The 26,825-nt window shown below is 38.1% G+C and overlaps 1 protein-coding gene and 1 long non-coding RNA gene across 39 annotated transcripts in view; one reads left to right on the top strand and one right to left on the bottom strand.

Moving 5' to 3' along the window:
* Positions 1 to 9,115, bottom strand: part of LOC110364928 (uncharacterized) — a 66,218-nt gene extending 57,103 nt beyond the window's left edge. For all 4 annotated transcript variants that reach the window (XR_010469788.1, XR_010469789.1, XR_010469787.1 and 1 more), the window contains exons 1-2: positions 8,867 to 9,115; positions 2,027 to 2,227 (exon numbers count right to left, since the gene is read on the bottom strand). This is a non-coding gene — a long non-coding RNA (uncharacterized LOC110364928). The remainder of the gene's footprint in view (positions 1 to 2,026; positions 2,228 to 8,866) is intronic.
* The window catches only part of DLG2 (discs large MAGUK scaffold protein 2), a 1,055,145-nt gene that overhangs the window by 701,996 nt on the left and 326,324 nt on the right, over positions 1 to 26,825 (top strand). For 31 of the 35 annotated variants that reach the window (XM_065049757.1, XM_065049758.1, XM_065049759.1 and 28 more), the window contains one exon: positions 20,938 to 21,107. In XM_065049757.1, the coding sequence (XP_064905829.1) occupies positions 20,938 to 21,107 (170 nt within the window). Of the gene's footprint in view, positions 1 to 7,858; positions 8,087 to 8,191; positions 8,602 to 20,937; positions 21,108 to 26,825 lie in introns of those variants that run through there. The other 4 variants (XM_065049787.1, XM_065049788.1, XM_065049785.1 and 1 more) reach the window with 3 other exon arrangements.

The raw sequence follows: 26,825 nt of genomic DNA on the forward strand, positions 1-26,825 counted from the left end.
ATGAACTCTTCTAAAATTTATAGTACACGAGAATTTGCACTGACTCATCTTTCTCACTTTTACGGTCAAACACAAGTAGCATACTTATGTTGTGCTTTCATGTTATAGAACATTGCTTTTTCAGTATTTTATAATGAGATGACAGGTCAAAAGACCTCACCATGATTTCCAATTAAAAATTCTGTCTTGAATTGTGTAGAAACAAGTTTGTAGGTTTTGATGGTGAGACCTTATTTTACTTCACAAAGGTTTTCATACGGGAAGGTTCACCCTTTCTTTCTTTGATCTGGTAAGTGGGTTTCACTTTGCTACAACGCCAGTGAAGACACGATCCTGTCACCTTTTACGAACACCTGAAAATATATGTATCAGTGATTGTTACTGATATGCCACTGAATAGAAAAGCTATCCTGGGGCAGTCTCCACTGACTTACATTATAATTATTTTTATGTAACAGACTTTGTCACCTAAGGCCACTCTATAGGAACAAAAGCCCAACCACATGCAGTAACATCTGCCAAGAACAGCGATAACCTGAGAATGGGAGATTGGTGTTTATGGACAGAAAACTATGTACTTGCTGGTGTCCATTTTTGCCTCAGACTGCCTGCAGATACTCTGAATTATATAGCACTGTAGACTGTTTGAACTGGCTTCTAAATCTACTGTCTGTTTTCAAATCATAAAAGCCTGTAAATTCACTTTTGGTGCATTTTACATGAAGTCCCTTTGATCTAACTTGGCTGAGAGAAGTTTTTCAAATAGCAAGATTGTGAAAGCGATCTGCAAGAAATGGACTTAATGCTACAGACTCATTTACAAATCTTTTATGTGTATATATGGGTTTACAAGTGGAGGAGCAGGTCAACTGGAGCTTCATGTAAGTCCAACAAAAGCAGCCTCCTGAGCCTGGGAAGGAGTAACTGTTGTAGTAGAGGCCAATAGTAGAGAAAACAGCTTTGTAGGGAAGGACCTGGGGGTCCCGGTGGGCAATGCATAGTTAAAAATGCATAAATATGAGGTATAAGTACCTGATGTGAGGTAACGAAGACAAAAGAGACAGACTTTTATCAGCAGTTCCCAGTGACAGGTCAAGAAGGAATGGACAATGGGCAAGTGTAGATTCTTGCATCTGAGTAGGAACAACCCCAGATTCCAGTATAAGTTGGGGGATGACCTATTAGAGAGCAGCGTAGGGGAAAGGGACCTGGGGGTCCTGGTGGACAGCAGGATGACCATGAGCCAGCACTGTGCCCTTGTGGCCAGGAAGGCCAATGGTACCTGGGGTGTATTAGAAGGGGGGTGGTTAGTAGGTCAAGAGAGGTTCTCCTGCCCCTCTACTCTGCCCTGGTGAGACCACACCTGGAATATTGTGTCCACTTCTGGGCCCCTCAGTTCCAGAAGGACAGGGAACTGCTGGAGAGAGTCCAGCGCAGGGCAATGAAGATGAATAAGGGAGTGGAGCATCTCCCTTATGAGGAAAGGCTGAGGGAGCTGGGTCTCTTTAGTTCGGAGGAGACTGAGGGGTGACCTCATTAATGTTTATAAATATGTAAAGGGGATAGAGCCAGGCTCTTCTCTGTGAAAACCAATGATAGGATAAGGGGCAATGGATACAAACTGGAACACAGGAGATTCCACTTAAATATGAGAAGAAACTTCTTCACAGTGAAGGTGACAGAGCCTGGAACAGGCTGCCCAGGGGGGTTGTGGAGTCTCCTACTCTGGAGACATTCAAAACCCATCCGGACACCTTCCTGTGTAACCTCATCTGGGTGTTCCTGCTCCAGCAGGGGGATTGGACTAGATGATCTTTTGAGGTCCCTTCCAATCCCTGACATTCTGTGATTCTGTGTAACACAAAACACATGAAATTCCATCTGGTCATCAGGAAACATTTCTTTACTTTGAGGGTGACTGTCTCTGGGCTACGTGTGCCCAGGTTGTGGAAGTTGTGGAGTCTTCATCCTTGGACATATTCAAAACCCAGCCAAACATGTTCCTGGACAACCTGTTCCAACTAACCTTGTTTCAGCAGCGAGGGTTTGACAAGGTGATCTCAAGAGGTGCTTTCCAACCTAAATGATACCGTGAAGCTGTAATTGGCACCTGAGTCAGCAGTGTGCCCTGGCAGTGATGAAGGCCAGCAGAAGGCCAGCAGGGATGCACAGAGGAAGAATTAGAGGCAACAGTCGCATGTTGCAATAAGGGAAATTCCAGTTGGGTCTGAGGAAAAAAAAAATACATTTTTAATGAGGGTAGTAGTGCAACATAAGTGGTGATTCAGTGAGGTTATAGGAGCTTCATCCTCAGAGTGATTCAAAGTTCATCTGGACAAAGCCCTGAGTAATGTAACTGAAATTTCGACTTGGCCTTGCTTTGAGCAGGAGGTTGGACTAGGTGACCTCCAGAGGTCCCTTCCACCTGGAATTGTTCTCTGATGATGTAGGTTATTCATATATGTCAAACCTGTGTGTGAGATTGCAACAAAGGTGACTAAATTCCTGGGATTTTTACCTTTAATGCAGAACAGTACTTTTATTGACAGTAGGTACAATGTGTAGTGTGGGTTAGTATTGCTTCATGCCCCACATCTCTACTTAGAAAAAACATAATAGCAAAAGTTATCAGCCACTTTAGACTACATTCACTTTAATAAAACATTCTTGGTTTTGAAAGACTTCTTGAACTTTCAAATATTAATCACAGAAGCACAGAATCACATGATCTCTCAAGTTGGAAGGACCCATAAGAATCATCAAGTCCAATTCCCTGCTCCTCACAGTACAACCTAGAACTAAACCATATGACTAAGAGCATCATCCAGATGCTCCTTGAATGCTGTTGGGCTTGGGGCTGTGATCACTTCCCTGGGGAGCCTGTTCCAGTGACCAACAACCATCTGAAGAACCTTTTCCTGATGTCCAGTCTGAGCTTTCCCTGATGCAGCTTCATCCCATTTCCTCGTGTCCAATCTGTGGTCACCAGAGAGAGGAGATCAGCACCTTCCCCTCCCCTGCCCCCGTGAGGAATTTATAACTCCTGTGTTCACATGCTACCCTCGCTGAAATGTGGTGGCTTCCAGAACTAGTATAAGAACCAATATACTGTGCAATTCAGATTTTAGAAGACATTTTATGTAAGTTTGGTAACTCCTAATCTTGCAAGATACAGAAAGCTGTGGACTGTTTTATGGTGTCCATACAATACCTACAAAATAATTTCATACATAATAAATAATATATAGTAAATAATTTCATGGAATAAAAATAAATTACTTTTGGATTTGATTACTTTAGCTAAATGTGCATGTAATAAACTTGGGACTAACTAAAAATCCTTTTTTTCTGAATACTGCATACCATATTTCTTTGAAGTTTTGAGTTTCAAGTCAGTGACAGACAGAGCCTATAAAACCTCCAGAAGTAGCAACCATCCCCACTGAGCTGAAGGGGGATTTCTCACAAGAGTTTGATCTTTTAAGACTTTTGATACATAAAAAATTCTGCTTCTATCTCACAAATGTCAGTTGTCCATGGGCAAATGTCTACTTTTTAATAAAGAAGCTCTGAATTTAGACTTCTTTTACTCTCTGGAAGAAAGAGAATTCCAGTAATTTATGTCTCAGTGTCTCTTCTTGTTTTATCTGAGTTTGTGTCAGAGAAAAAAAAATACAGTGGTTGTTTCAATTGCCTGGATAAAGAACTTCAATACATTATGTCAGTAGTTTTTTTCTATTGACACTTATTGTTCATAAGTGAAATTCTGGCTTCTAAAAGGCAACAGACATCTAAAAAATTCATCACACGGTGAAAACAAGAGTGATTAGCTTATGGAACTAGAAACACAGTATAGTGGTATAACTTTATTAAAAAAAAAAAGAAATTAGTAAAAGAATAATTATAAGCTTTCGTTTATGAACAAGTTTAAAAGAGCAGAGAATCCCAAAATATTAATTTACTTTCAGCAATCATAAACCAAAACTGTTTTGAGTCAAGAATCATTCTTCCTTTTTATAGTTTCTCACCATTGAGTTCTGATCTTATGGTGGAGACATTTTTCTGAAAACTCTGTCTGCAGGAATGAGTGGTCATATGAGTTCCTTATCTAGTCCTATCAAAAAATGCGCTTTTCCTTTTTGTGAAGGCAAGTTTGAAAATGTGCATTTTAAAAGGTTTTGCAACTAAAAAAAAAAAAAAAAAAAAGAAAAGAAAAAAAAGACTTGAATAGAACAAGAATTCAAATGTTTAATACCAACCTCTTGGGCATAAGAACCTTACTGAACCTGTGAATCAAAAACCAGTTACTGCATATGTGACTGAAGACAAATAAGTTTATTCGCAGGATGGTGAGATAGATTTGGATGGCCTTAAGCTTGAATTTCAAGTGTTAATGTTATACCAAAAGTTATTTTGGTATCTGAGTCTGAGCTGTACAGACAAGGAAAGAAGGTTGGTGTGAGGTGGAGTACTAAGGCTGTTCAATGTTTATCTTTCCTTTGTAAATGTGTCTTTCCTGATATTACTCTAATTACTGATTGTCAGGAGGTTTAGGATTGTGAAACTGCAGCATTTTTGAGGCATGTTATGTTGTTCTACCATCATCATAATAGTTAGGCCCACTGGATTTTTTCCCCCCACCTCTAAAAGTGGTTTGGTGTGGGGAAAACAACATAATGCACACACTAATGGGAGCAGACAAGAGCCAAAATAACTTGCCTTCAGTCCTTTAGTAAATCAGGGAGAAAGCTTGGAATAGAATAGTGATTCCTTCTATCGTATTTCTCTGCCCTACAGGCTTCAGTCAAAAGCCTACGAGCAAAGATTTTAAACAAATTAGATTTGTTTTCCCTTTAGTTGTCAACTAACCCACTGTGATGTGTCAAAGCATTGTAAATATAGCTAAACGTAAGTAGCAAGAGAAGATAAGACCCTTTCTCATGCTATTTTTAAAATATTTAATTGAGAATAATGAAAGTAAAGGTAAAAATTGCATTTTGATGAGATTTTTTAAAATATTTCCATGTTTCACTAAAGATGAACCAAAGCGGAAATATTCCAATTTCATCCTATTTGTTCAAAGCTTGAAAAGTTGGAATTAAGAAACACACTGGTTTAACTATTGTGTGCAGTTTACCTGAGAAACTCAAAGCAGAGAAGTGATGGAGGAAACAGAAACGAGTCCCCACTTGAGAGCTTGCTGGGGAAAGGACCCTCTCCAGTCTTTGCCCCGTGGGCTGTGCTGACAGCACTTTGCATCTCACGAAAAGTCTCAAGCCTAAATCCGCTCAACAGCAGCAGGCACATGGTTGTTACCTGTTGGCATTCATTTTTAGCTCTAGATTGCTTAGTAGGAAAAATAGAATTGAAGGTGATAACAGGAAAAAACTAGGAGGTTTTTCAGATCAATGTTGCCAGGAGAGATCATGTTCTCTCCAAGTGTGTCATGTGTCTCTAATCCAGTTTTGGCATCTGGCTTTATTTCACCACCATGATATATCAAAACAGAAGTGTGTCTGCTTTGTGATTCAAGTCCCTATTTGTTAACTTTTGTTCCTGTATTAAGCCTATCAGTATCAAGTCTATGTGCGTTGCGATGGCACAAAGCTTGTTCAGGATGTTATTATAATTACAGTGCTGCCACAAAATACTGATTCATATCTGCACTGTTTACAGGCCTCTGACAATGCTATTAGTTCAGTACATAATTTGGTAGTAAGTTAATAAAGAAACATTCACCCCATTAGGCAAAACATGTTTGCGTTACAGGCAGTCATAAATTAGATGGTGAATTATTGACTGCTCACTCTGTCCTGGTTTGTGTTAGGAAGTTTGATCTTATTAACTCTCTTTGTCTGTGTATCTGTGCGTATAATTTTTGAGCTACTATGGAATAAAAGTTTAAAAAGAAAATACTGCAGAGGATCTACGTGGAAAAAGGCAGGTCACAAAATCAAAATCTGATTTTCATACATTATTTTTAAAGTTAAGGATGCCTTACCATTACTCAAGTTTGAACTTATCAACTTATTTTCATCAATGGAATAGTTTACCGTGTAATTATCTTTTCTGTTGCTTTTTCCACTTCACTTTTCTTTAGCTGAATCCTACTTTATTTGGTGTTACAGAGCCCCGGCATGTCTCTGAATGTTATTGTATTTCTGCTTTTCCTACTTTGAAAATAATTTAGTAGGCTGCAAAAATTCTCTTATGCAGTGCAAGAAAGGAAAACAAAATCGCATTTTAATGCTGAATTCTGAATGGGAAGAAAAAGGTTTTTCTCTGGCTTGTGGTATTTGAAATTGGTGAATTTTAGGGGTCTTTTTATAGACAGTCGCGATGGATATTTTTGTAGATGTCTTCTTTTTATCACAAAAGATCCATTTCTTCTCCCTATAGGTTTCTGAGCTGTTTCCCACTAATTCAAACCCCTGCTTGCAAATAACACTTAAGCAAAGTAGCTTGTTATTAGAACTTTAGCTACACTGCAGTTGTATTGAGCCCATTGCACAAAGTATTTCATGCAGTGGTACTGAACTGCTTAACAGGCCTCTCTCTCCCAAGGGTTCCTTTGGTACCCATCCTGCCTGAAATTACAATCGCCCGGAGTGCTGCAGCAGCAGAACAGCCCCATGCAGCCAAATCCAAGCAATTATTTCATCAACATGTTTGCACTGCTACTGCAGTTATGAATTTACATAGCTCAGTGATAATTTATCTGGATTAAGAGGCCTTCTGTGGTGACATACCTTAGAAATCATCAGATCTCTGTGGAGTCTAGTGTTACTCAAGGAAAAAATATTTCACATCTGTTCCTATATTCGACAGGTGTAACCCTCTGGGGTAGTGCTGAATTCTTCATTTCTTTCAATTCCCACCAAAGATGAAAATAAGATTTTGGATGAAAAAGAGACTGACTTAAGCTATCATAAGTAAAATTAAGTTCCTTACAATCAGCAAAGATCTGGTTCTAAAACTTTAAAGAAAAAGCTTGGTCAACTTTTTGCTTCTGACAGCCAAAACCACTAATACCCGGTAAGACAATCTGTTCATACACTGTCAGAACTCTCAGCTGTGGTTTGAATAAACACTTGGACTTTCAGACTTTACCCAAATCATATTTCCTGGCAGTACCTCATCACTGTTGTCACATTCCTTGCTCTGCTTTTACTACAGATGTTAGAGCAGGGGGTTTAAATTTATTTCCCTGTGGCATGCAAGTTTTCATACAAACTTGCAAGATGCACACTTTGTTTGGACATGTTGCTTACATTGTGCCATTCTGCGCATCACTCTAAATCATATCATTATAAAAAGCAAGGGGTTTGGTTTTGGTTTGTTGCTGTTTGGTTTTGTTTTCCTTTTTATTTGTTTTTCCCCCACTTACCTATTTGCATTCTACTCAAAGTTGCAGCTAACTCTATGTTAAGCGTGTAGCCTAATGGTGCTCTGAAGCTGCTCAAGTTTCTTACTGAACTTGAACTACACGTTTTCTCCTCCTTCGTCTTTTTTAACACTACACCTTTGTTTGGAATAGCAATTCTCAATCAGACCAGAGCAGAAGGGAGGGTTTTCTGCCTGTCAGTGCAAGCGCCAGCGAGGCAGGACTGCTCAGTTTTGTCCTCAACTTGCTGTGCCTGATCTGCGGCAACATTTTCTTCTTTTGTGCTAAAGTTTCCCATTTTACAAATGGGTATAGTGATCATTATCTTTGCCTCACGGGGATTTGTTGTGAAGCTTAAACGAGTTCATATTTGCAAAGCACTTTGAGAGCCCCAGATGAAAAGTGCTTGTAAAAACACTGAATCTGGAATTGCCTTCTGGGCTATCTGTTGTAACTGGTTTTCCTGCACAAACCTGAATATGCTTCAAACAGTGCGGGTGTCAGTCAGGAGGATTTTAACCACAGCTGAGGAACAACCGAGCAGTTTGGTGTATTTATCAGGCAAAGAGTATCTGGGTCGCAAGGAAGCGCCTTGTCCTTCCCCAGGCTGGACTCACTGAGGCCAGACTGAGGCAGCTACTCTTCCCCGGGGCTTTGGACCTTTAAGCCCCTGCCCAGTGCTGGAACCAGCTAAACCGGAGGGTAAGTCAGGGCTGGGAAGCCGTCTCTGCCCTCTACCACACCTACAGAGCCTGGCCTGGGGCATCTCCCAGTACCTGCAGAGCAGCCCTGCAGCTGGAAGGAGCTTTGCAGCTTCCTGGTGCCTTCATTCATCTCAGACTTTACAGGGTTTTGTTTTTCTTTCCCCTTTCTTTATCCCAACGCCTTCCTCTCACAACACCCCACAGCTACCTACACCTCGTTTTTTTTCTCATTCTTTGCCTCTACGCTGCCCCACTTTGGCCTCTGGCTTTGAAGGGCAGACGTGAATACTCGTTCTGTGAGCAGAAGTTTTGCTTCTGGCCACCATTAGAGGCTGCCAGAGCCTCCCAGAGCCAGCCGAGCTGCCTGGATGCGCTGGGAATTTCGGTGCTCGGTTTCTAGTGGGAGTAGTTTCAGAAGGAAAGCCTCGTACATGGCAGTGGCAGGAGACGAGACGCAGAGAGACTGAGGATAACTGGGGAGATAGAGAACGGACGGAGGAATGGAAAAATGTGGTAAGAGCGAAGGATGTCAAAGCTGAGAACCGAGGCGGATGAGAAATGCAGGGGGAAAACAAACGCAGGGTGGGAGAAGCAATTTAATTTTGGGAGGGGGAGATAGAAAAGGGAAATAGTGGTTCCTGTAGGTCTCGCAAAAGTGGTCAGTAAAGAAAAATTGATGCAAGTTTGAGAGGCTGTTTTTGGGTCGCCTGCCAGCCCCGGTGTCCTGCCCGCTCTCTGCATCCCCCTCCCCATCCTGCCCACTCCTGCCTACACTTACCCGTCTGTTTCCCTTCATCCCCTTGCCGTCTTGAGCTCGCAATCAAACGCCAACATTTAAACAAGACCGTGGGCTCGTCAGGCCTCCCAGCTGATCGATCGCTAACTGGGCATTTGGCCAGTGACCACTGACTATCTGGCAGAGCTGCCGGCCTGAGTCACCTCATGCTTGTGTCTGTTCTGCACTGTTTCAGTTCTCTTGCTTTTAGTAAAGTCTTGATTTTCAGTAAGTCGTGGTGGGAATCTCGGGTCTGATAAATACAAAATGGTGTTTTATGGGTGGAGTTTTGTTATGAATTGTCTTTTATGCTGGTGTGTCTGGCACTGATGTGTCTGGCAAAGCAAAGGGTTCAGCCCCACTGCAGCAGCTTTACCTTGATGTACTTTTGTGTATCACAGTCCTAACTCTGCTTGAAGAGAATGTGAATTACAAAGTGGGGAGAGGGGTCTATCTTGTGCAAGGGGCATTTTAAAAGGAATAATATATGAAGTGAAAGATCATAAACTCTGTACATAACTACAGGTGCGGCTTACCTAGCAAAAGAGAGTTAATTTGCCTCTAGTTATGCCAGCCAAGCAATAACTGAAGGATTGATGTCACAGAAATTCATTTCATTATAAATGATTTAGAACAGCTGTACCTCCAAAAGCATTGGCAGGATATCATTCTGCTTGCAGGATGTTTGTGACGAAGAAAAAAAAAAAAAAGAAAAATATAAAAGAAAAAAAGAGATCTTCCTGTTATAGATGTGCTTAGACTTGACTTTTTCAAAAGTTTATGCTTGAGTCTGTCTGTGTGCAAATTGAATGGGTGTTAGCTACTCCTCCCTCAACCCCACATAGCTACACCCTGGGAGATGAGCTGCCCTTCGCTAATAACTACTTCCCATTCTCTAAGTGTGTGTAGGGAGGTGGGGCTCTTTTGGGAGTCATTAAACCAAGTGGGGTTTTGCTTCTCTCCGCACTCTGCATCGTGTTTGTTTCTGAAGCATCTTTAACCTCTCTGAATTTTATCAGATACAAAAAGAACAGCACTTTTGTGTAGCATTGTTGTTGGCTAAACTTTCAAGTAGATACGTGACAAATTTTAACTGTATGAGGTTTTTTTTATCCTAAGGTGAGGATGTGGAGAATGATATTTAGAGTTGATGTGGAATTTACCACCATTTTTAGCTCCTGGATATTATTGACCATGTTGCATGAGGTCATCATGATTAAATCTTAAGTAATACCAAGTCAATACCATTCAGTGAGCATCCCTATAGCTTATGAAACTTCAGCTTTTCTGTAGCTTCAAATAATAATAATAATAATAAGGTCAAGTTATTGATTTTGAAATTAGTATGAGTTTTGAAATTTGATTCACGAATTTACTCTTACAGCTAAGAATTGCCTCAGATTAGCTGCTTGCCAAGTTTTTTTGGGGGAATCAATAATTTAATATATAAATGCTTAGTGCATTGAGCAGTAGCAAATTTTTAAAAGCTTACAGTATATGTGGCAACTTATTTAACTTATACAGCCTTGTTATTTAACTTGTAATTGTTTAAATAAGCTATTTTTTAAGTCTCCCTTGCCCTGTGAGCAATTCTCAATGGAGTGCCAGCTGCATCATTGCATATAAATTTGCTATCTACAAACTTTGGGTGGAAGAAGACTTTGGAATACTATACTAAAGCTGAGCAAATATTTTTGATATAAAATGAGGTCCAAATTGCTTTTTCAGTGGAAAAGAGAGTAAATCATGGCTTCCTTCATTCATGAAAGCAGTAGCAAAATCACCTGAAGGGAAACCTGCACTCACCATCTTTCTCCCTCTGGGCAACATGAGCAACATCTTCCAGAATAATAAGATAATTAAACTGGTGGGGCTACGATATCGATGTATTTTATTATTTTCTTCCAAAGTCATTTCACTTCCCCAAAGATAAGTAAGTGTTAATTGGGTCAGGGCACACTTGCAGTGAGAATGATGCTTTGGGAGTTGGGTGGAGAGAGGGTCCTCTCTCTATGGATGTCCTGAGCAGTGCTCAGGGGCAAGATCACGTGCTCAGTTTGCATTGTTGTTACAATAATTGTAATCTATTTAAAGATTAAATCAAGTCATAGCAAGAGGCAGAATCTCCCTTTTAGCCTTATGATTGAGGATGCTTTCCTGAATAATAGGAGATTTTGACTGTAATTTAAGAAGAGCATTATATTAGATAAAGTTTAACAGCTTCAGTGATGGAAGCAGAGGTAGTGAAAGTGTTTTTCTAGGAGATTATATTGGATAATAAGACAGCAGATTGTTATTTTGATTTTTATTTCCCTGACTGCCTAACCTTTTATTTTATTAAATTTTATTTTCATTCGAAGCATATTAAAATGAAATTTATGTTTTGTTTCCCTGGAAAATTTATTCAGGATAAAACAATGAAATTTTTGTCAAGGAAAAAAACATTATAAAAACAACTTCTAACTGAACTGCAGGGGTTTTTTTCAGAGTTCAGTTATAAATCTGTTGATGCTACAGCCAAGAGGCATTCAGATAAATGGAAAGGTGGGTGACGGTGTTTCTGTCTCTGAAATTAAATCAGTGTCGCTAGTAGTTCAGCTATATGCCTTTGGCTTGAAGAGTTTGCTAGCAGGGCTTTTCTTATGACAAAAATCAGTTACAAGAGGTAAGAGGTTATGTCCTGTTCCCTAACTGCAGGACAGAAACACAATGACCAGGGAGCAACATTTGCTGTCTCTTCTAATGAAAGGATTTGGGGACATCAAATGAAAACACTAAGCAGCAGACTGAATTATCCATAAGGAGATATTTATTGAACTGGTAGCAAACCTGTGGAATTCATTTAGATATAACATTGTGGATGTTAAAAGTCTATGGGTCTTGAAAGCAGTGGAAAGAATCTAGCCAGGGTTACTAAATGGAAAAAAAATAAAAATTATCTCTTGCTCATTAAAGTCCAGAGTCATCAGCAGCTGAAAATGTGTTCTGGGTAAATGTTGTGTTATTGTGTTAATGCTTTTCCTTTACCATCTGATAAGGAATGTTAGAAAGAAACAGCAGACTAGATGAACCCCCGGTTTGGATCGTGGTTTCATATAGCTTTTATCCTTCAGGTGAGCAAACATTTTTAGCCCCGATCTTCCCTACAGTGTGGTCATCCAGACAATAGGGGCTGCAGCGTTTCCATTTGGCAAAGGGCTTGATTCCTGGGTGGCCGCCTGACTCATTTACCTGTGATATCTGGCTGTAGACAGATAGAAAATATAAATTTGAGTGGATTTCCGTGCTAGATCTACCCTGCCAGTGTCTGAGCTGGCTTGGATACCTCTTTATGGGATTTCACAGGGCCAGCCAGACGTAACATGAACTGTCTTTGGGGTCAGACTCTCTTGGATTCTAGATATTAGCTTGGTAGGTATTTTCAACCAAACCAAAACCCTGTGATAAAGGCACATTGCCTAAAAGGGTGAAAGGATGTGTTCACTGTGGCAGAAAGGGTTAAATGAAGGAGAGCCCCAGCCTTGCCCCAGGAAGTTCTCAGTACTAGGCTAGAATGCCAAAATGTTCCAAAGTATTTTAAACAACAGACAAACTGATTTTTAGCCAAGTTTGTGCCTGGAGTGAAGTCTTACAGCTGTGTTTAAGACCTTTAAAAAAGAAATGAAAAAAAAAAAAAAAGACAAATTCTGATATGTCCTCTATTGAAGCTGTGAATAGGAACATATTCAAGCTTCTAAATATATTTTCTTCTAACAGTTTAAAGGCTGCAGGGACTTTTCCATTCCTAATTATATAGCGCAGTGTGCTGTCTGTTTCTGACTTTCAACTTCAAAAATAGAAATTAGAGTACTAAATGAAATATAGGGAGAGGAGTAACGAGACGCTGTGTATGATGAGCTGCTCCACTAATATTTCACTGATATCGTTACCAGTCACTCGTATTTCAAATTCAATTACTATTAAGCAGACCCCTTAATATATTGACATTTAATTAAGATGACTGTTGGTTCTTTTAAAAAAAAAAAAAAATGAGTAACTAAGTCAATAGCAAACAACAATAAAGATACATGTCTTAATGACAGTTTGGTAGCTGTGCTGGTTGTGTCTTGGGTCTCAGCAAGGTCATGTCATTAACAGGATGTGGAAACACAGTCATTTCAGGTAATAACCCATTCTGAAATTCACAATTTTTTTCTGAAATCTGAATTATTTCCTGACAATCTGGGGTCCAGTCTCTGTTTTTTAAGCAAAATGAAGCTCAAAGTCTTCTGGTACTACACCTGAATGTCACACTGCTATGACCTTAAGCCCTCCTTAGACGTGATCTGAAATTTTTGACTGCCTAAGTATAGGCATTTCTGCCTCCTAAACCATCACTGGACTCCTGGTACACAAAGGAGAAATTTCCTTTGTCCTTTTTGTTTTCTCATGCAACCTTCAGGAGGACAAGGACTGGGACTTTGCACTGATGGGAATCATAAAATTGACAGGGACACTGCAGCAAGCTGGAGCCGGATCCGCTGTGCACAGGCATTTTCTGCTGCTTCTCCGCTTCCTTTGCCATCTGCCATTTACAGAATCATAGAATGTCCCAAGTTGGAAGGACCCACAAGGATCACTGAGTCCAACTCCTGTCCCTGCACAGGACAACCCCACAGTTCACACCATGTGTCCGAGGACGTTGTCCAGTCTCTTCTTGAACACTGTCAGGCTTGGGGCCGTGACACCTCCCTGGGGAGCCTGTTCAGTGTCCAGCACCCTCTGGGTGAAGAACCTTTTCCTAATGTCCAACCTGAACCTCCCCTGGCACATCTTCCTGCCATTCCCTCGGGTTCTGTCACTGGTCACCAGAGAGAAGAGCTCAGCCCTGCCCCTCCTCCTCCCCTTGTGAGGAAGCTGTAGCCGCCATGAGCTCTCCCCTCAGTCTCCTCCAGGCTGAACAAACCAAGTGACTTTAGCTGCTCCTCATACAGCTTCATCTTCAAACTCTTCACCAGCTTCATAGCCTCTACTGGACACTCTCTAGTAGCTTAATATCCTTTTTATCCTGTGGTGTCCCAAACTGCAAACAGTGCTCCTGGTGAGACTGCACCAGGAAAACACTAGAGATCCGCTTCCCAGGTGGCGAAAAACACCACAACAATTTAAAGAAGTGAACCGTGAACTGTGGCGGTAACTAACACCATTTCAGGTCACCTTCCAAAACCTCACACCAGCAGCTGTGAGCTGACGTCTGATGGTATGCTGAAGGATAGACTGGGTTTCCATTATTTAAATCAATACCATTTGTAGAATTTTTTATTTCAGTCTCTGGGCCGAAAATCAAGCCAGTTGCAGGTATGAATTGTGAGGCTGCAGATGCACAGCACCAGGTTTAAACAAGCACACCCTGCCTTTTGGAAAGACTTATTACCTCCACCAAACTAAAGCCTTCAGCCTCTGGACAACCAACAGCTGTTTTGCCTGTACAGGTGGAGAAAGAATCAGTCTGGGTGTATGTACTTGACAGGAATGCTGCACCAGAGTTTAGTTCCCGTATTTGCACACAAACAAAAATACACATGTGGAGCAGAACCTTTGTGTGTGGTGGAAGCATTTACCCTTCACTTCTCACTTCTGAAGGCTGGTTATAGGGGTGAAGACAGCCAAGAAAAGGCAGGGAGCTGCTTTTGGTGGTTATTTATGCTGAGTGTGCCTAGAGGCTGCACTGAGAGTTAGTCCTTGTTTGAGTTGAGCCAAGAAGGTGTAGACTCTCCTCTGCAAAGTTTATTTAGACTGTAAACAGGAGACAAAGGAAGTGGAACGTAGGTGGGGTTTTATTCATCTATTTGAAGATTATGAAAAAAGAGAAGTTAAGTGACCTGCTCAAGGTTGCACACGAAGAGTTGGGGTGGCACCATGCCAGCATTTTGAGGAAAAATATTGTAAGTTTTTCAGTTTATTTCATTGTAATAGATTAATGCCACTTGCTAAACAGTTTGGTGGTTTTAAGGATTTTTTTTTCTCTCTCAAAAATGCAATATTATATGTTTAGTCCTTATTTATTTTCCTCAGAACCAAAAGCAATTCTGCTCTCGCTAGAACCATAGGTTAGATTTGATGCTTCAAATAGTGCCTTCATGTTAAATACAGTTGGGTTACAATTTTATTGTACCAATATTGCACATAATTTCAATCAAAATCATTCCTAGGATTTTAAGTTCAGCTCAAATTCTGCTGTGTCTTTCAAAAATTATTCCTTCCTTCCCAAAATAATAACTTTTATCAAGTATTATTTTCAGCCTGTAACCATTTCGTGAGATATTTGGAATTTCATTATAAAACATGCAAATTTTGAGTGAGGATTGGCTGATCAGACATTTCCATAAGCACTAGATCCTCTCTAGTTTCCAGAAATAGTCAGAAACTGCCAATGAGATCTGAATTTTTCTTCTACTTCCAAGTTTTATCCCTTTATTTTTAAATTGGACATAGCAGTAGTTTTATACTGTGTTACAATGTCAGAAAGGGGCCTGAGGCTATATGTGAATTTGCTACAGAAATTGGATCGTGTCTAAGGAACATTATACCTAAGGAAACAGCATGTTCTATAGTACACACATAACATTGTCATTTGGGTTTAGCTCTATATTCTGTAACTAGAAAGACAGATCTGAAGACTGCTGTAGTAAATTTGAAAACCTTTATTCTGAATTCTTAGTTGAAATTTAAAAAAAAAAAAAAAATATTCCTCTTGTAAATGAATTATGTGAGCCAGAAACAATAATTACATTTTTTACCCCTATATGCTGGAAGTCTTTCTTACTTTGTAACAGGAAGGATGTATATAGAATTAAACAAAAAAGAAGTAGGGGAGAGTCAGTCTCCTTTAACTAAAGGACTAGCCTGATTCTCGTAGGGTCAGATAATGTATTTAAGTTATTATTAGCTGATCTCTTGAAGAAAGGATCAGTCCTTTCAGCTTGTCACTTATAATCTTGTGCTTCTGCTTAAAGTGCTGTGTTTTTGCAACTCCTGGAAGAAACCAAGCATCAACCTTCTATAGGGAAACTGTATAAAAAGTTTAGACAAAGCAGGAGCAAAGAAACAAAGTGAAAGTTTAGTGCTTTTCTCTCTTATTTTTGCTGTCTACCTGATACCTCCACACTGTTATATGTAGATATATGTCTACCTAGTCTATGCCATAGCTTTGCACTCATTCTGCCTCAATAACAGTACTTTTACCTTGGTTTCTAAGCTTCAACTAAAGAGTAAATAAAGTCCATATCCATTTAAGCTTTTCTAAGAAGGCAGCTAAAAAGGGTGGTGCCTGGATGAAAGCTAAGACCCATGGATTACTGCAGCTTTTAGTGTCAAGTTTTCCCATGGAGCATAGATAGATCATTCTCTTGTTCTTGAGTCCATAGTTGGTAGCTCTTCATGGAGCTACAAGTGATCTAATGTGTCTTGGCAGGACCATTTGGTCTCCTGGAGCTCTTTGCTGTCATACTAGGGTGCTTTTGGTTTCTCTTCAGGGCAACATATTGCACGGAACAAGTGAACAGAATGATCATTACCAGTTGTCACCAACTATATTTCCAGTAAGTGCCTAAGGATTGTACTCTCCTTATTTTCTTACGACTTGACTGAAGCAATTATCAGCTTTTCAGGGATGTCTGCACAGTTTCTTGAAAACAGTAAGCATGAAATCCAGATGAAGCTAGTCAAGTTTAGAACAACCTTGGAATAAAACCTTAAAGAATAGTATTTTTCCTTAATTAATCAAATCTCTTATTTGCTTTAAATTTACTAACGACTATTGGTAAATCTCTGTGTCTCTGACCGTTCCCCTTGATGGCAAAATCTCTCTCACATTTCTTGTGTCCCTTTTAACTGTTTTGGCATGATTATAGCATGTGCTCTGTATTTTACAATCCAGGGTTCTTCATATCTTTATTATTCTACAAAAATCTCGTATAATATATCTGTTTTATTAAAGTATTTAGATGAGCCAGCAAGCCATGGGAAGAGCTGCCTAACTCATTTTAACTCAGACATTACCTGCAGGGGTGATTCTGTGGACTTGAATACATTTAAGTATATGCATAATGTCAAGTCCCCAAGCTAAAATAGAAATAAGATTACTTACAACTCAAAAATTAATCAGAGACTTACATGCTGTGCTGAATTGAGATGTGAAGTCCCTCTTTTTCCAAAGAAACAATAGGGTGAACGTTGCTTTTAGGTCTTTTTTTGTTTTCCTCTTTCCAGCACGGCACATGCAGTTTTCAAAATACTTTTTATCGCACATTGTTTTTCATTGAAACAGGAGTAAAATGAGTCAAGAAGCCTGTGGATTTGTACCATCAGCAGATGCTGAGACTGTATTGTTAAATCTTAGCAATTAAAGTTTTCTAAATCTTAATAATAATTTTAAGAGTTCTTTCTGTATAGTATTAGGGAAAATGCAATTTCTTCTAGTTTCTTAATTTTTGTATTCAGTCATTAGCCATAGCTTCAAATACAACTTCATTTTCTGCTTCTTCTCTCATTAGAACTTTCTACAATTCACTAGAAATTTTTTCTTTTGTTTTTTTCAATCTTAAAAGATAACTGTATGTATAGATCTTACTTAAAGAACTATATGACGTTAAGGTCTACAAGTAGAACAGCAATAATTTAGAAGTGCCGAGACTGTTAGATGCATGCTTTAATACTAAAAAAAAGTATTTATAGTATCTTGTGAAAACAAAATAAGTCATCTTGGAACATTTTTCCTCCTGCCTGGATTTTTGTGTGTTGAATTACTGTAGGTATTGGTGAAACTACAAGGATCTCTTTTGCTGGATTTGTGTATTACTATCCTGGATTATGAGGCAGATCCTCTCCTTGGCACAGGTCTGAATCTGTGCCTGACACTAACTTCTACGTGTAGTATATACCCACCTACAGACTATAGGAACGTTTCGAGACAAATGGAGAAAGGAATCCATGTATCAACTGGAATACACTTTTGCCATAAATTTGTCTCATGAATATCTCAATGACTCTGGGAAAATACTTTGGAGGGCTTGATCATCTCATATGAAAGAATTTTCTTGAACTCAATTTACTGACTTTTTTACCATTATTATTTTAGGTGTGTATTGTTGCAGCATTTATAGGTCACTAAAAGAGCAGAGTTCTTGCAGAGTAGGAGCTGTTCTCTAAGAGTTTAAATAGAAGGAAAAAGTATTCTAAGGCCACTGTCAGAGACTTCTGTCTTTAGATAATAACAACCATGACAAGTATTGGGCCTGAAAACCTTCCACATAGATTTAAGGAGAAACATACCATGTCACAGTCTGTGCATCGAGATGTCTCTTCAGCTTTCTTGTTTTATTGTCTTCTCAGAAATTGTCTTATTTTTTAGTGAATAATGCTTTGTTTTTAACTTCCAAGGACTCTGTGTTTCTAAATTGAAAAAGGATTATGGAGTGTCTAAGTTAATATGATAAAATAATCATTTAGCCATTATGGTTAAGGTTAGAGACAGCTCACCAGCTTGTGTAATTTATTTAATTGTAGCATGGACCTGTTGTTTTAGAGGTCTGAATATTCTCAAAGAATATTTGTAGACTTCTGAGATCATTCTGTTCTGTTTATCTAGTATGTGGTCAGCACGCCATCCAAATAATTGTGTTAAAGCTCAAACAACTCTATATGTGCATGCACTTGCACACTTTACGCATGTCCATGTATGTTCTTGAGCATTGTATTTCTTTTATTTATGAAAACTAAAAACCTCTTATTTTTCTTTGTGAAGGAGAAAAGAAACCTACAGGTTTGGTGGGTATAGCTGGACATCTAGTGCTGGATGTGTTCGTCATAGCGGACTGGATTGGATAATTGTTGTCCTGCTTCTTCTGCACTGGCGAAGTTTTTATTTGTATGAAACAAAAAACTTTGTCTGAAAGTATTTGTATCTCTGGATCGGCTCTATATTCTCACTCTTCCATTAATCCTACAGCAGCAGGATGAATCTTTGTATGTTCCATTAAAGGTAGTCTTTCTGTTTTAAAGACATAGTTAACTCTAAAAGGCCAAATTTTAGACACTAAGGTGAGATTCCTGTTGGAGTGTAAATGTTCTTTTCCAAGGGGTCTTGCTTTTTCAGTAAATGGAGGTGTGTGGCTTACTGATTTTGGCAAGTTAATTCCATGTTGTTTATTGACTTTCCCTGAAAGATTCTTTTTTCCTTAACAGGAGGCGTCACTAGAGCCTTTATGAGAGGTTTTAGGTAGATAGGGTTATCTATTAAGATCAATATTAGTCAATGCAGGGCACCGAGAATCTGAAAACAAAATAAATGTTATTCTCATTTTTAGTGTTTTTACAACCTTTTCTTAATTTTTCATCTTCATAACCATCCAATGGTTAGTACCCTATAGTTGTTCATTAAGCATGGTATAGCCAATTGTATTTAATATATGACAACAATAAGAGTAAAAAATTTGACAAGAATCTGATATGTAGTGATATTAATAGAAAGGCTAGCAGCTTAGACATAATTACTATATTTCTGAGTTGGAAGCAGTAGGAGGATGTACTCATGATTTATTTAAAAGAATAAAGCAATTTATATTAGAATATTTTCTGGCATTGAAGGAAAGCAGTAAACCCAACCATTGAATGAAAACTGGAAACTTTGCAATTCAGTACCTTTTATCAGAAGGGAAGTATCAATTGTGACCCTTCTAAGTTCAACCAGTTGTCAAATGGAGACTGCTATCAGCATTTTCCCCTGTAAATGTTCTTCCAAAAGGCTGATAACACAGAAAATCTTGGTTTCAAATAGTTGTGGTCTTTTTGTTATTTTGTTTTGTATTTTAAACAAAATCAGCAGCACAAGAACATAACAAAACCCCACCCTAAATTCTCCAGAGTTCAGGTAAAATTTTAGTAAACCTTTATTCTTCCTTCATGTGCTAAGACTGCTGAGCAATAGCCAGATCAAGTGTTCTTTTGCTGCAAAGAGTTACATTCAACTCTTGATCTTTATGTATAGAAACATAGCAGAAATGGGAATATTTTTAGTAACCAATATTTTCTTCACCAATTGTCCTTTCAGACACACGGAAGAACACATTCATTAACATATGCCTATTTCTTCTCTACCCAAACTACTTTTAGGTGTCTCATGATAAATGGACTTCACATAAGAACAATAGGGTCTCAAGTCATCTAGTTCTTTGGAATTTGCTCTTCTCGCCCTCATTTGCAAAGAAAGGATGGTTCAGTAGTTGTATCATTAGCCTGCTGCTTTGGAGATGGGTTTTAGTGCTCTCAAGGTGTAGTTTTCCATTCCAACTGTCAGATAAGGAGAATACTGCTCCATCTAACCAGGACATTTTTAGGGTGAACATATTAATTCATCCACAGATAACATACTAAATGCACAAAGTAAGAATATGAGGGAATTTTATCAATAAACTATGAAAAATAGTTGTTATTACCACACAGTAGATATCGGAGCCTACAGCCAGCGGTGAAAATATACACAATTAAATTTACTCAAATTGTTTAGCATGAAACATTCTCTCTTAAATTGTCTGCTTTCTGTAGGATGTCATTTTTATTTTGATAACTTAGAATTATTTGTCTCTGATGAAGAAATATGAGAGATTTAGAGAGGTATTTGAAAGATTACTGGTCTCTATTAAATTAAATCAACTGATTTCCTTAAGGGCAACTGTAGCAGCAATAGCATGCAGCATGAATGTTGTAACTTATGTTGTTTAGTAAAAAGTGTTTTAATGAAGTCTGTAGAGACAAGATGTTTATTACTAATTTATATCACCCTATGGATCTCACCCCAGTTTATGAAGGAGGATGGTAAATGTAGGTGATTTGATAGACTTTAGTTTGAATCAGGTGTGTCTTTTGAGGGGACTAAAAGTTCTGTCTCTGTCTCCTTGCTGATTAATTATTTTGCCTTAATTCTGTCATCTGTCAGACTTCCCAAAGAAGTGTTCTTCCTTTTACAGCACTACTTACAAAACTCTGTTCCATCCAAAGTAACATTTAGTATCTATGGTTCTTTGCTTTTCTTGTAGGGTCAACGATTGCATCTTGCGAGTGAATGAGGTCGACGTGTCAGAAGTCTCACACAGCAAAGCCGTGGAGGCCCTAAAAGAGGCCGGCTCCATAGTGCGATTGTACGTTCGTCGAAGGAGACCTATTCTGGAGACCGTAGTAGAGATCAAGTTGTTCAAAGGACCTAAAGGTAAATGTGGAAATGAAAGGACAACCATTTTAATCTTGATGCTTAACCTCTCTTGTGGCTCAAATGGCATCTGACTTTGTTGACTTGTTAACTGTTTGACCTGTCAAATACTGAAATGCAGTTAGTTTAGGCTGGTAGAACGTGAATTCATGGTTGTGTGCCTCTTACTGAAACATAAAGGAATTAAAGGAGTTGTGGTTTGTTTCATTTAATGTTTACTGTGGAGATGGCTTGTTACGTCCTGAAGAAATACAAGATGCAAGGATATTGTGCTTTACATTGGCAGTATATACACAGATGCTGTTTAATACAAAGATTCTGAATTGTCCCCCTTTTCAGAAGGTTTTATGAACTTATTCTTTCTACTTTAATGTTGATGGTTTCTTCTACAGTTATCTTTGGAACAAGAAGATGAGAATACTAGCTTACTGCAATACACAGAAGAATTTTCTTTTATCCTTCAACAAAATTACCTGGAAGTCTAGCATGAAACCTTTATTAGTCTAAATCAGCTTTATCACTTTCCACAGAACCTTCTGGTTACAGAAAAAAAAAAAGTCAAATTCCTTCCTAGGAGCTTTACTATAGATTGTGAACATGGTATTTTCACCTTCCCTTTTGCAAAAAGATTTCTCTGCAGAAGTGTTATTTTTAACAAATTTCATTTTATTTTTTTCCTGCCTGAAATTTCCCTCTGATTAATACATATACATATATATATATATATATATATATGTTATTTTATTATTATTATTTTTTTTCATGGCTAATTTCTGGGCAAAGAAAATGAATATTTTCACAGTATGTGAGAACAGAATGAACAGCAGTAGACTTTTAGATCCATAGTAATTATTTCATAAGCAAGTCTTTAATTAATCGTACTTACATGAAATGAAGAAATTTGCATATATTTTAATATATGCCATGCATATGAGATTATTTTGCCTGTTTCATCTACACTGAATAGCCTATAGCTTTTTCAGTGGTTTCCCTTACATCTCATCTCATGTGAACAGTACAGTGTACTTCTACATAGCTTTTTATACCAATGATGGAGTATATTTGTTTCTAATAGACTTGGACTTGCTGAGATTATCCATTCACCGTAAGCAAGGATAGTGCACTATTTTCAATATTGCACTATGCCTCTTCTATGTATATCACGGTTATTTGACATAGTAGAATGTTCATCATCTGCTACTCTTGGTGAACAGTAAGATATTTTTAAACACGCTTCTGAGGGCAAACCCCCAAAAGTCTGGATTCTTGTGGTCAATTACAATGCTAAATTGACTTTTTAATAGGAAAGCATCTCTAATGAGATTTTGTACATGTATGAACTCAGAACAGTAGTGCAGGCAGCAGTGTTTTTAAAGCTTTGGAATTAAACTAAGTGTGTGATACGATAGTCATTTTGAGTAACCTAAGGCTAAAGAAACTAGAATTAACATATCCTTTCAGGTTGTAATGAAACAGTAAAAATTATTCGCTATGACCAAATTTTTGCTGCGTTGTGGAAGTGGACAAAAGAGACAATCATTATCTAATAACATTTTTGCATCATATTTTTTTTACTGTATGCCTGAAACTACTTATTTTTACATTTATTTTCATAAAAGAGGGTGGATACCAAAAAAGTGTCTTTTATGACAAGCTAAGCAGCTTTACTGCTTGAGTGGTACAAACATCAGTTCTGCAGCTGTATTCTTATATGAAGTTTACTACAGATATGTACTGTAAATAGTGAATTTTACTGTTAAGCTGAATATATATATTTTTAATTTTCACTTCAATATTATAGAAATAAGTTAACTGGAAACTTGGATGGAAAGAAAAAAAGGTGATGGGCTAGTTCTTTGCAAAAGCCAGGTTTTGTATCTTCATAATTTAGGCAGTAAGGAAGTAAAACCTTGTATGCTTTTCTGATGAAAAATCAGAATGAAGAAAATAAGTTATAGATTGATTGGAAATCTTATCAGTACTAATTATCATATCCATAGCAGTTTTCCTTTAAATTTTTCAAAGTCTTCCATGAAAAATAAACTATCTGCTGAGATGCATCAAACTCATGTTAGAAGTTGAGAATAAACTTGTGAATCTTGGCCATAGGTTTCAGTGCTAGTCACTCATGTGATACTTATCTATTCATATTTCAGGTGATTTATCTGTGAACTGCTCTTTCACACCATTGCTATAAAGTGCAAAAACAACTTAGTATTTATGTTCACAGTGTTTCTTAATTCTCAGACACTCAGATACTAAGTGGTAGTTCCCACCACACCAATCCTTCCTTCCTACTCGCAAAGTGAATAAAGAAAGTGAACCTCGTACTCAGACAAGAAGGCCATTCCATTCTAAACTTGGGGCAGCAAATACATTTTCATTTGCTTCTTTCCTTGTCTGTCAGTATATACTGAGTTCATTCCTCGCTCTGTTGAGAATTTAGCTCATGAAAGCAAGTCTTGTCTGCCATAATGCCAAATAAACTCAGAGATCATTAGCTTGCCTATGTACGTGCAGTAGATCATTTCACTTGAAGGTGATAAAGAAGGAAATTTGCAAGGCTCTTTATAGAAATATTCTTTTAATTTCATCTGAGGAATTCAGAATGAGGGCTTTATATCTCTGAGACCATAAAGATTTGATGTTTTTAAGTGGCTTTTAATTTTTCTATCTAGCTGCCACCATATAAAAGACATAGGTTAATTTCACAAATCTATTTTGAACATCAGAAGTATGCATGGTGTAGCAATGGCTTTGGGCACATGGCAGGGGAAAGGCCATGGTCGTGTGCTTCCAGGTGGTCCTTTTTGAACACAGATCCCTGTTCAATTGTTCCTGTCACTTTACAGGAAAGCTGTCATAGCATCATATGTGCTAAAAGGCCGTATAATCCTTCAACTTGACTTTTTGGGAAAAGAAGTAAACAAAGACACAAATGAGCTGTGTAACAGATGAAAGAAGGTTTCCAGCAGAACTGCAGCTGTGTGGATATTTAGCGCTGTGCATTCATCATTTTGCCACACCTCGTTGATAATATTGGCTGATGTCTATAGTCTGTGTCTTCACGGTAATTGCAAACTCTGATTATTGAAGGATTTTCCTCTCTTTCATGTGCTTGGGAGATTGTCTTCTGTATGCCTCATGTGTGCCCCTTCAGATGTACAATTATAGCGATTCACTGTTTGCCTTTGCATAGCATTTAGTGGTAAACAGCAGGTGTTTTATTTCAGTCACTCTCAGGACAGATTTTAGCAGCCAGAGTCTTTGCAGTAGCTGAGGATTGTAATGGAGGAAGGATACACAGTGCAGCTTTCTTATTACAAATCAATAGGATTTAGACATTACTGAAAATTCTGTCCTTAAGTGATGTGCTTTTCTTGCTCCGTATTAAAACATATCAAGACTAACAGTAATGAGAATGTGTTGTGTACATTGCAGTACTTGTTCCTGGGGAACAAACATGCAGACACCCATACCAAAGCAATTTAATGGTGGTATTTTGCTTTGTGATATAACTCGTGTATTAGGTCTCTGTAAGCCCCTGCTAGGAACTGTGTATGAGCAGTGAATTACAAACTTCAGTCACTGTTCAGAGATGACAGAGCTCAAACCCATACAACTGCATTTGACTGGGAGATTTTAAACCAAAGGAATTCCACTGGTCTCTGGGATTTCCATGCTGTCCTGTCACACTGCAAATCAACTTTTTACTGAAATCAGAATTATTGAGTAGCATGCTTGATGTTAGATTAGTTATAGAAAGTATGGGGTTTTTAATTTCATTTATAAAAGAATCAATCAGTAAAATGGATTTCTACCACTGTAGCTAATTACTGGCAATCAGAAACCTAGTTAAACACAGAGGTTGTGGGGCATTTTACCTACCAATACCTAACTGATAACTTAAGCTCTGATATTATATACCAGAAAAAAAATAAATAATGCTTCCAGTAACTACAGAAGTGTTGGATCACATAATAAACTTCTGACCTCAATTCTATAGGAAATGTGACATCCTAAAAGACAACACAGCTGCAAAAATGAAGTTTAGAGTATGTGATGGAGAACAGCTGAGTACCACGAAACTTGAGAGGAAAAATGGCAGACTTAAAAACACTCAAAAAAGGAACAATAGAAAGGATAGCTGATTCTTCTATCCAGATATTCTAGTGGCTTAAGTATAAAATCATAGAGAAACGGGACTGAATTCTCACACCCTTCATGATAATTCAACAGTAATTATCCTTATAGTGTTTGAACTGCATCAGAATCTTGTAGTGTTGGCTCAAGCTGCCCTTTTGTTCAGTGTTTTAGAGGGAAAGGCTCTGCACAGGTCAGCAGCTGTGTCTCTTTTCTGTGGTCTCTTAACATGCTTCTTTCTCATTCCTGGTGAGTTCAGCCAATGATACATTTTGATCAGGTTCATCCCACGCAGCTTTGGGCACTTAGCAAAATATATTTGGGGGTGCTGACTCCTCTACTCTTTCCTGCTCTCAGAATTAAGGTCATATCAGGACTTTTCATTTAAGCAATTTGGAGTGTTATTATGTTTGAGGACTCTAAATTAGAAATTAATGCGTCTGTTAAGCACTGTTCAGCCCAATTCTGTATTTCTTTCTGGATTGCTATCTTCCTTATCTTAATTTTCTTCTTGATCAGCACAGACTAAGCTCCTAAACTGGGCATTTCAATAAAACACTCAAAAATAAGATAGGATGAATACAAAGGGGATAATATGCATTCGTTTTTTCAATTATGTATAGCCATCTAAATGTTAGATGAAGTCACTGGGCATAACCAGTTCCAGAGTTTCCATTTCATTGTTTTCTGTGCTGGCCTGAAGCGATTGTGCAACACGTGGTAGATTTCCTTTTCACATATCCATTTGTTTTATTCTTGATGGCACTGAATAAAGTCACTGTGTAGTAGTGAAGCTTTCTTACTACACTGAGAAAAGAATCGGTATGTTTTAAGTAGCATATTTTTTAGCTCATTGTTTAATTATGGAGTTTTCTTGAGAAGATGCAGAGATTTTCACCATCAATATAAGGTATGATTTCACTGTAGATTTACCTTGTATCATTACTGAAGTGTTCTGCACTCCACTACTGCCAACAGTTTCTCAGAAGTTCATGCTTCTGTTCCATAGAAGTTGACACATTTTAGTTCGGCTTTATTGGAAAAATATTGTGTTTTGTCACATAGCTGGCATCCCAGCTTGCAGTAACAACTGAAATAATCAAAAAAGTACAGTAGAATTATGTGTATTTTAAAATGTCTGCCAAATAATTGTTGAGTTCAGAACAGCGGAATAGAGAGGGCTTTTAATTTTTACAAATGCTGCTCCTGGTAAGGTTAGGAGAAATCTTATCATTTTCATCTACTAAAGCAAAGCCAAAGGTTACCTTTTTATCTCGGGTAATAGCTATAGCACTTAAAATGAAAGAAGGAGCTTTCGCAGACACAGAGCCCCAATTATTTCTTTCGCAATTTCAGAGAACACTGAGAGCTTTCAGATCTCTTTTTAATAACTGATTTAAGTGCTTGCTTCAGACTGATGATACTTTTTATCTTATTAATATAGATATCACTTCTACTACTGTACTGGCCCATTTTCTCTAACTTAAGTTTGCATAGCAAACTTTGGTATTTGAGGAGAGGGAGTTTTATGGGAAGTTAGGTAGATGTTTTGTTAATTTATGATCACTTATAACC

The sequence above is a fragment of the Columba livia genome, chromosome 1 (assembly GCF_036013475.1).
Source record: "Columba livia isolate bColLiv1 breed racing homer chromosome 1, bColLiv1.pat.W.v2, whole genome shotgun sequence".
NCBI classification, from domain to species: domain Eukaryota; kingdom Metazoa; phylum Chordata; class Aves; order Columbiformes; family Columbidae; genus Columba; species Columba livia.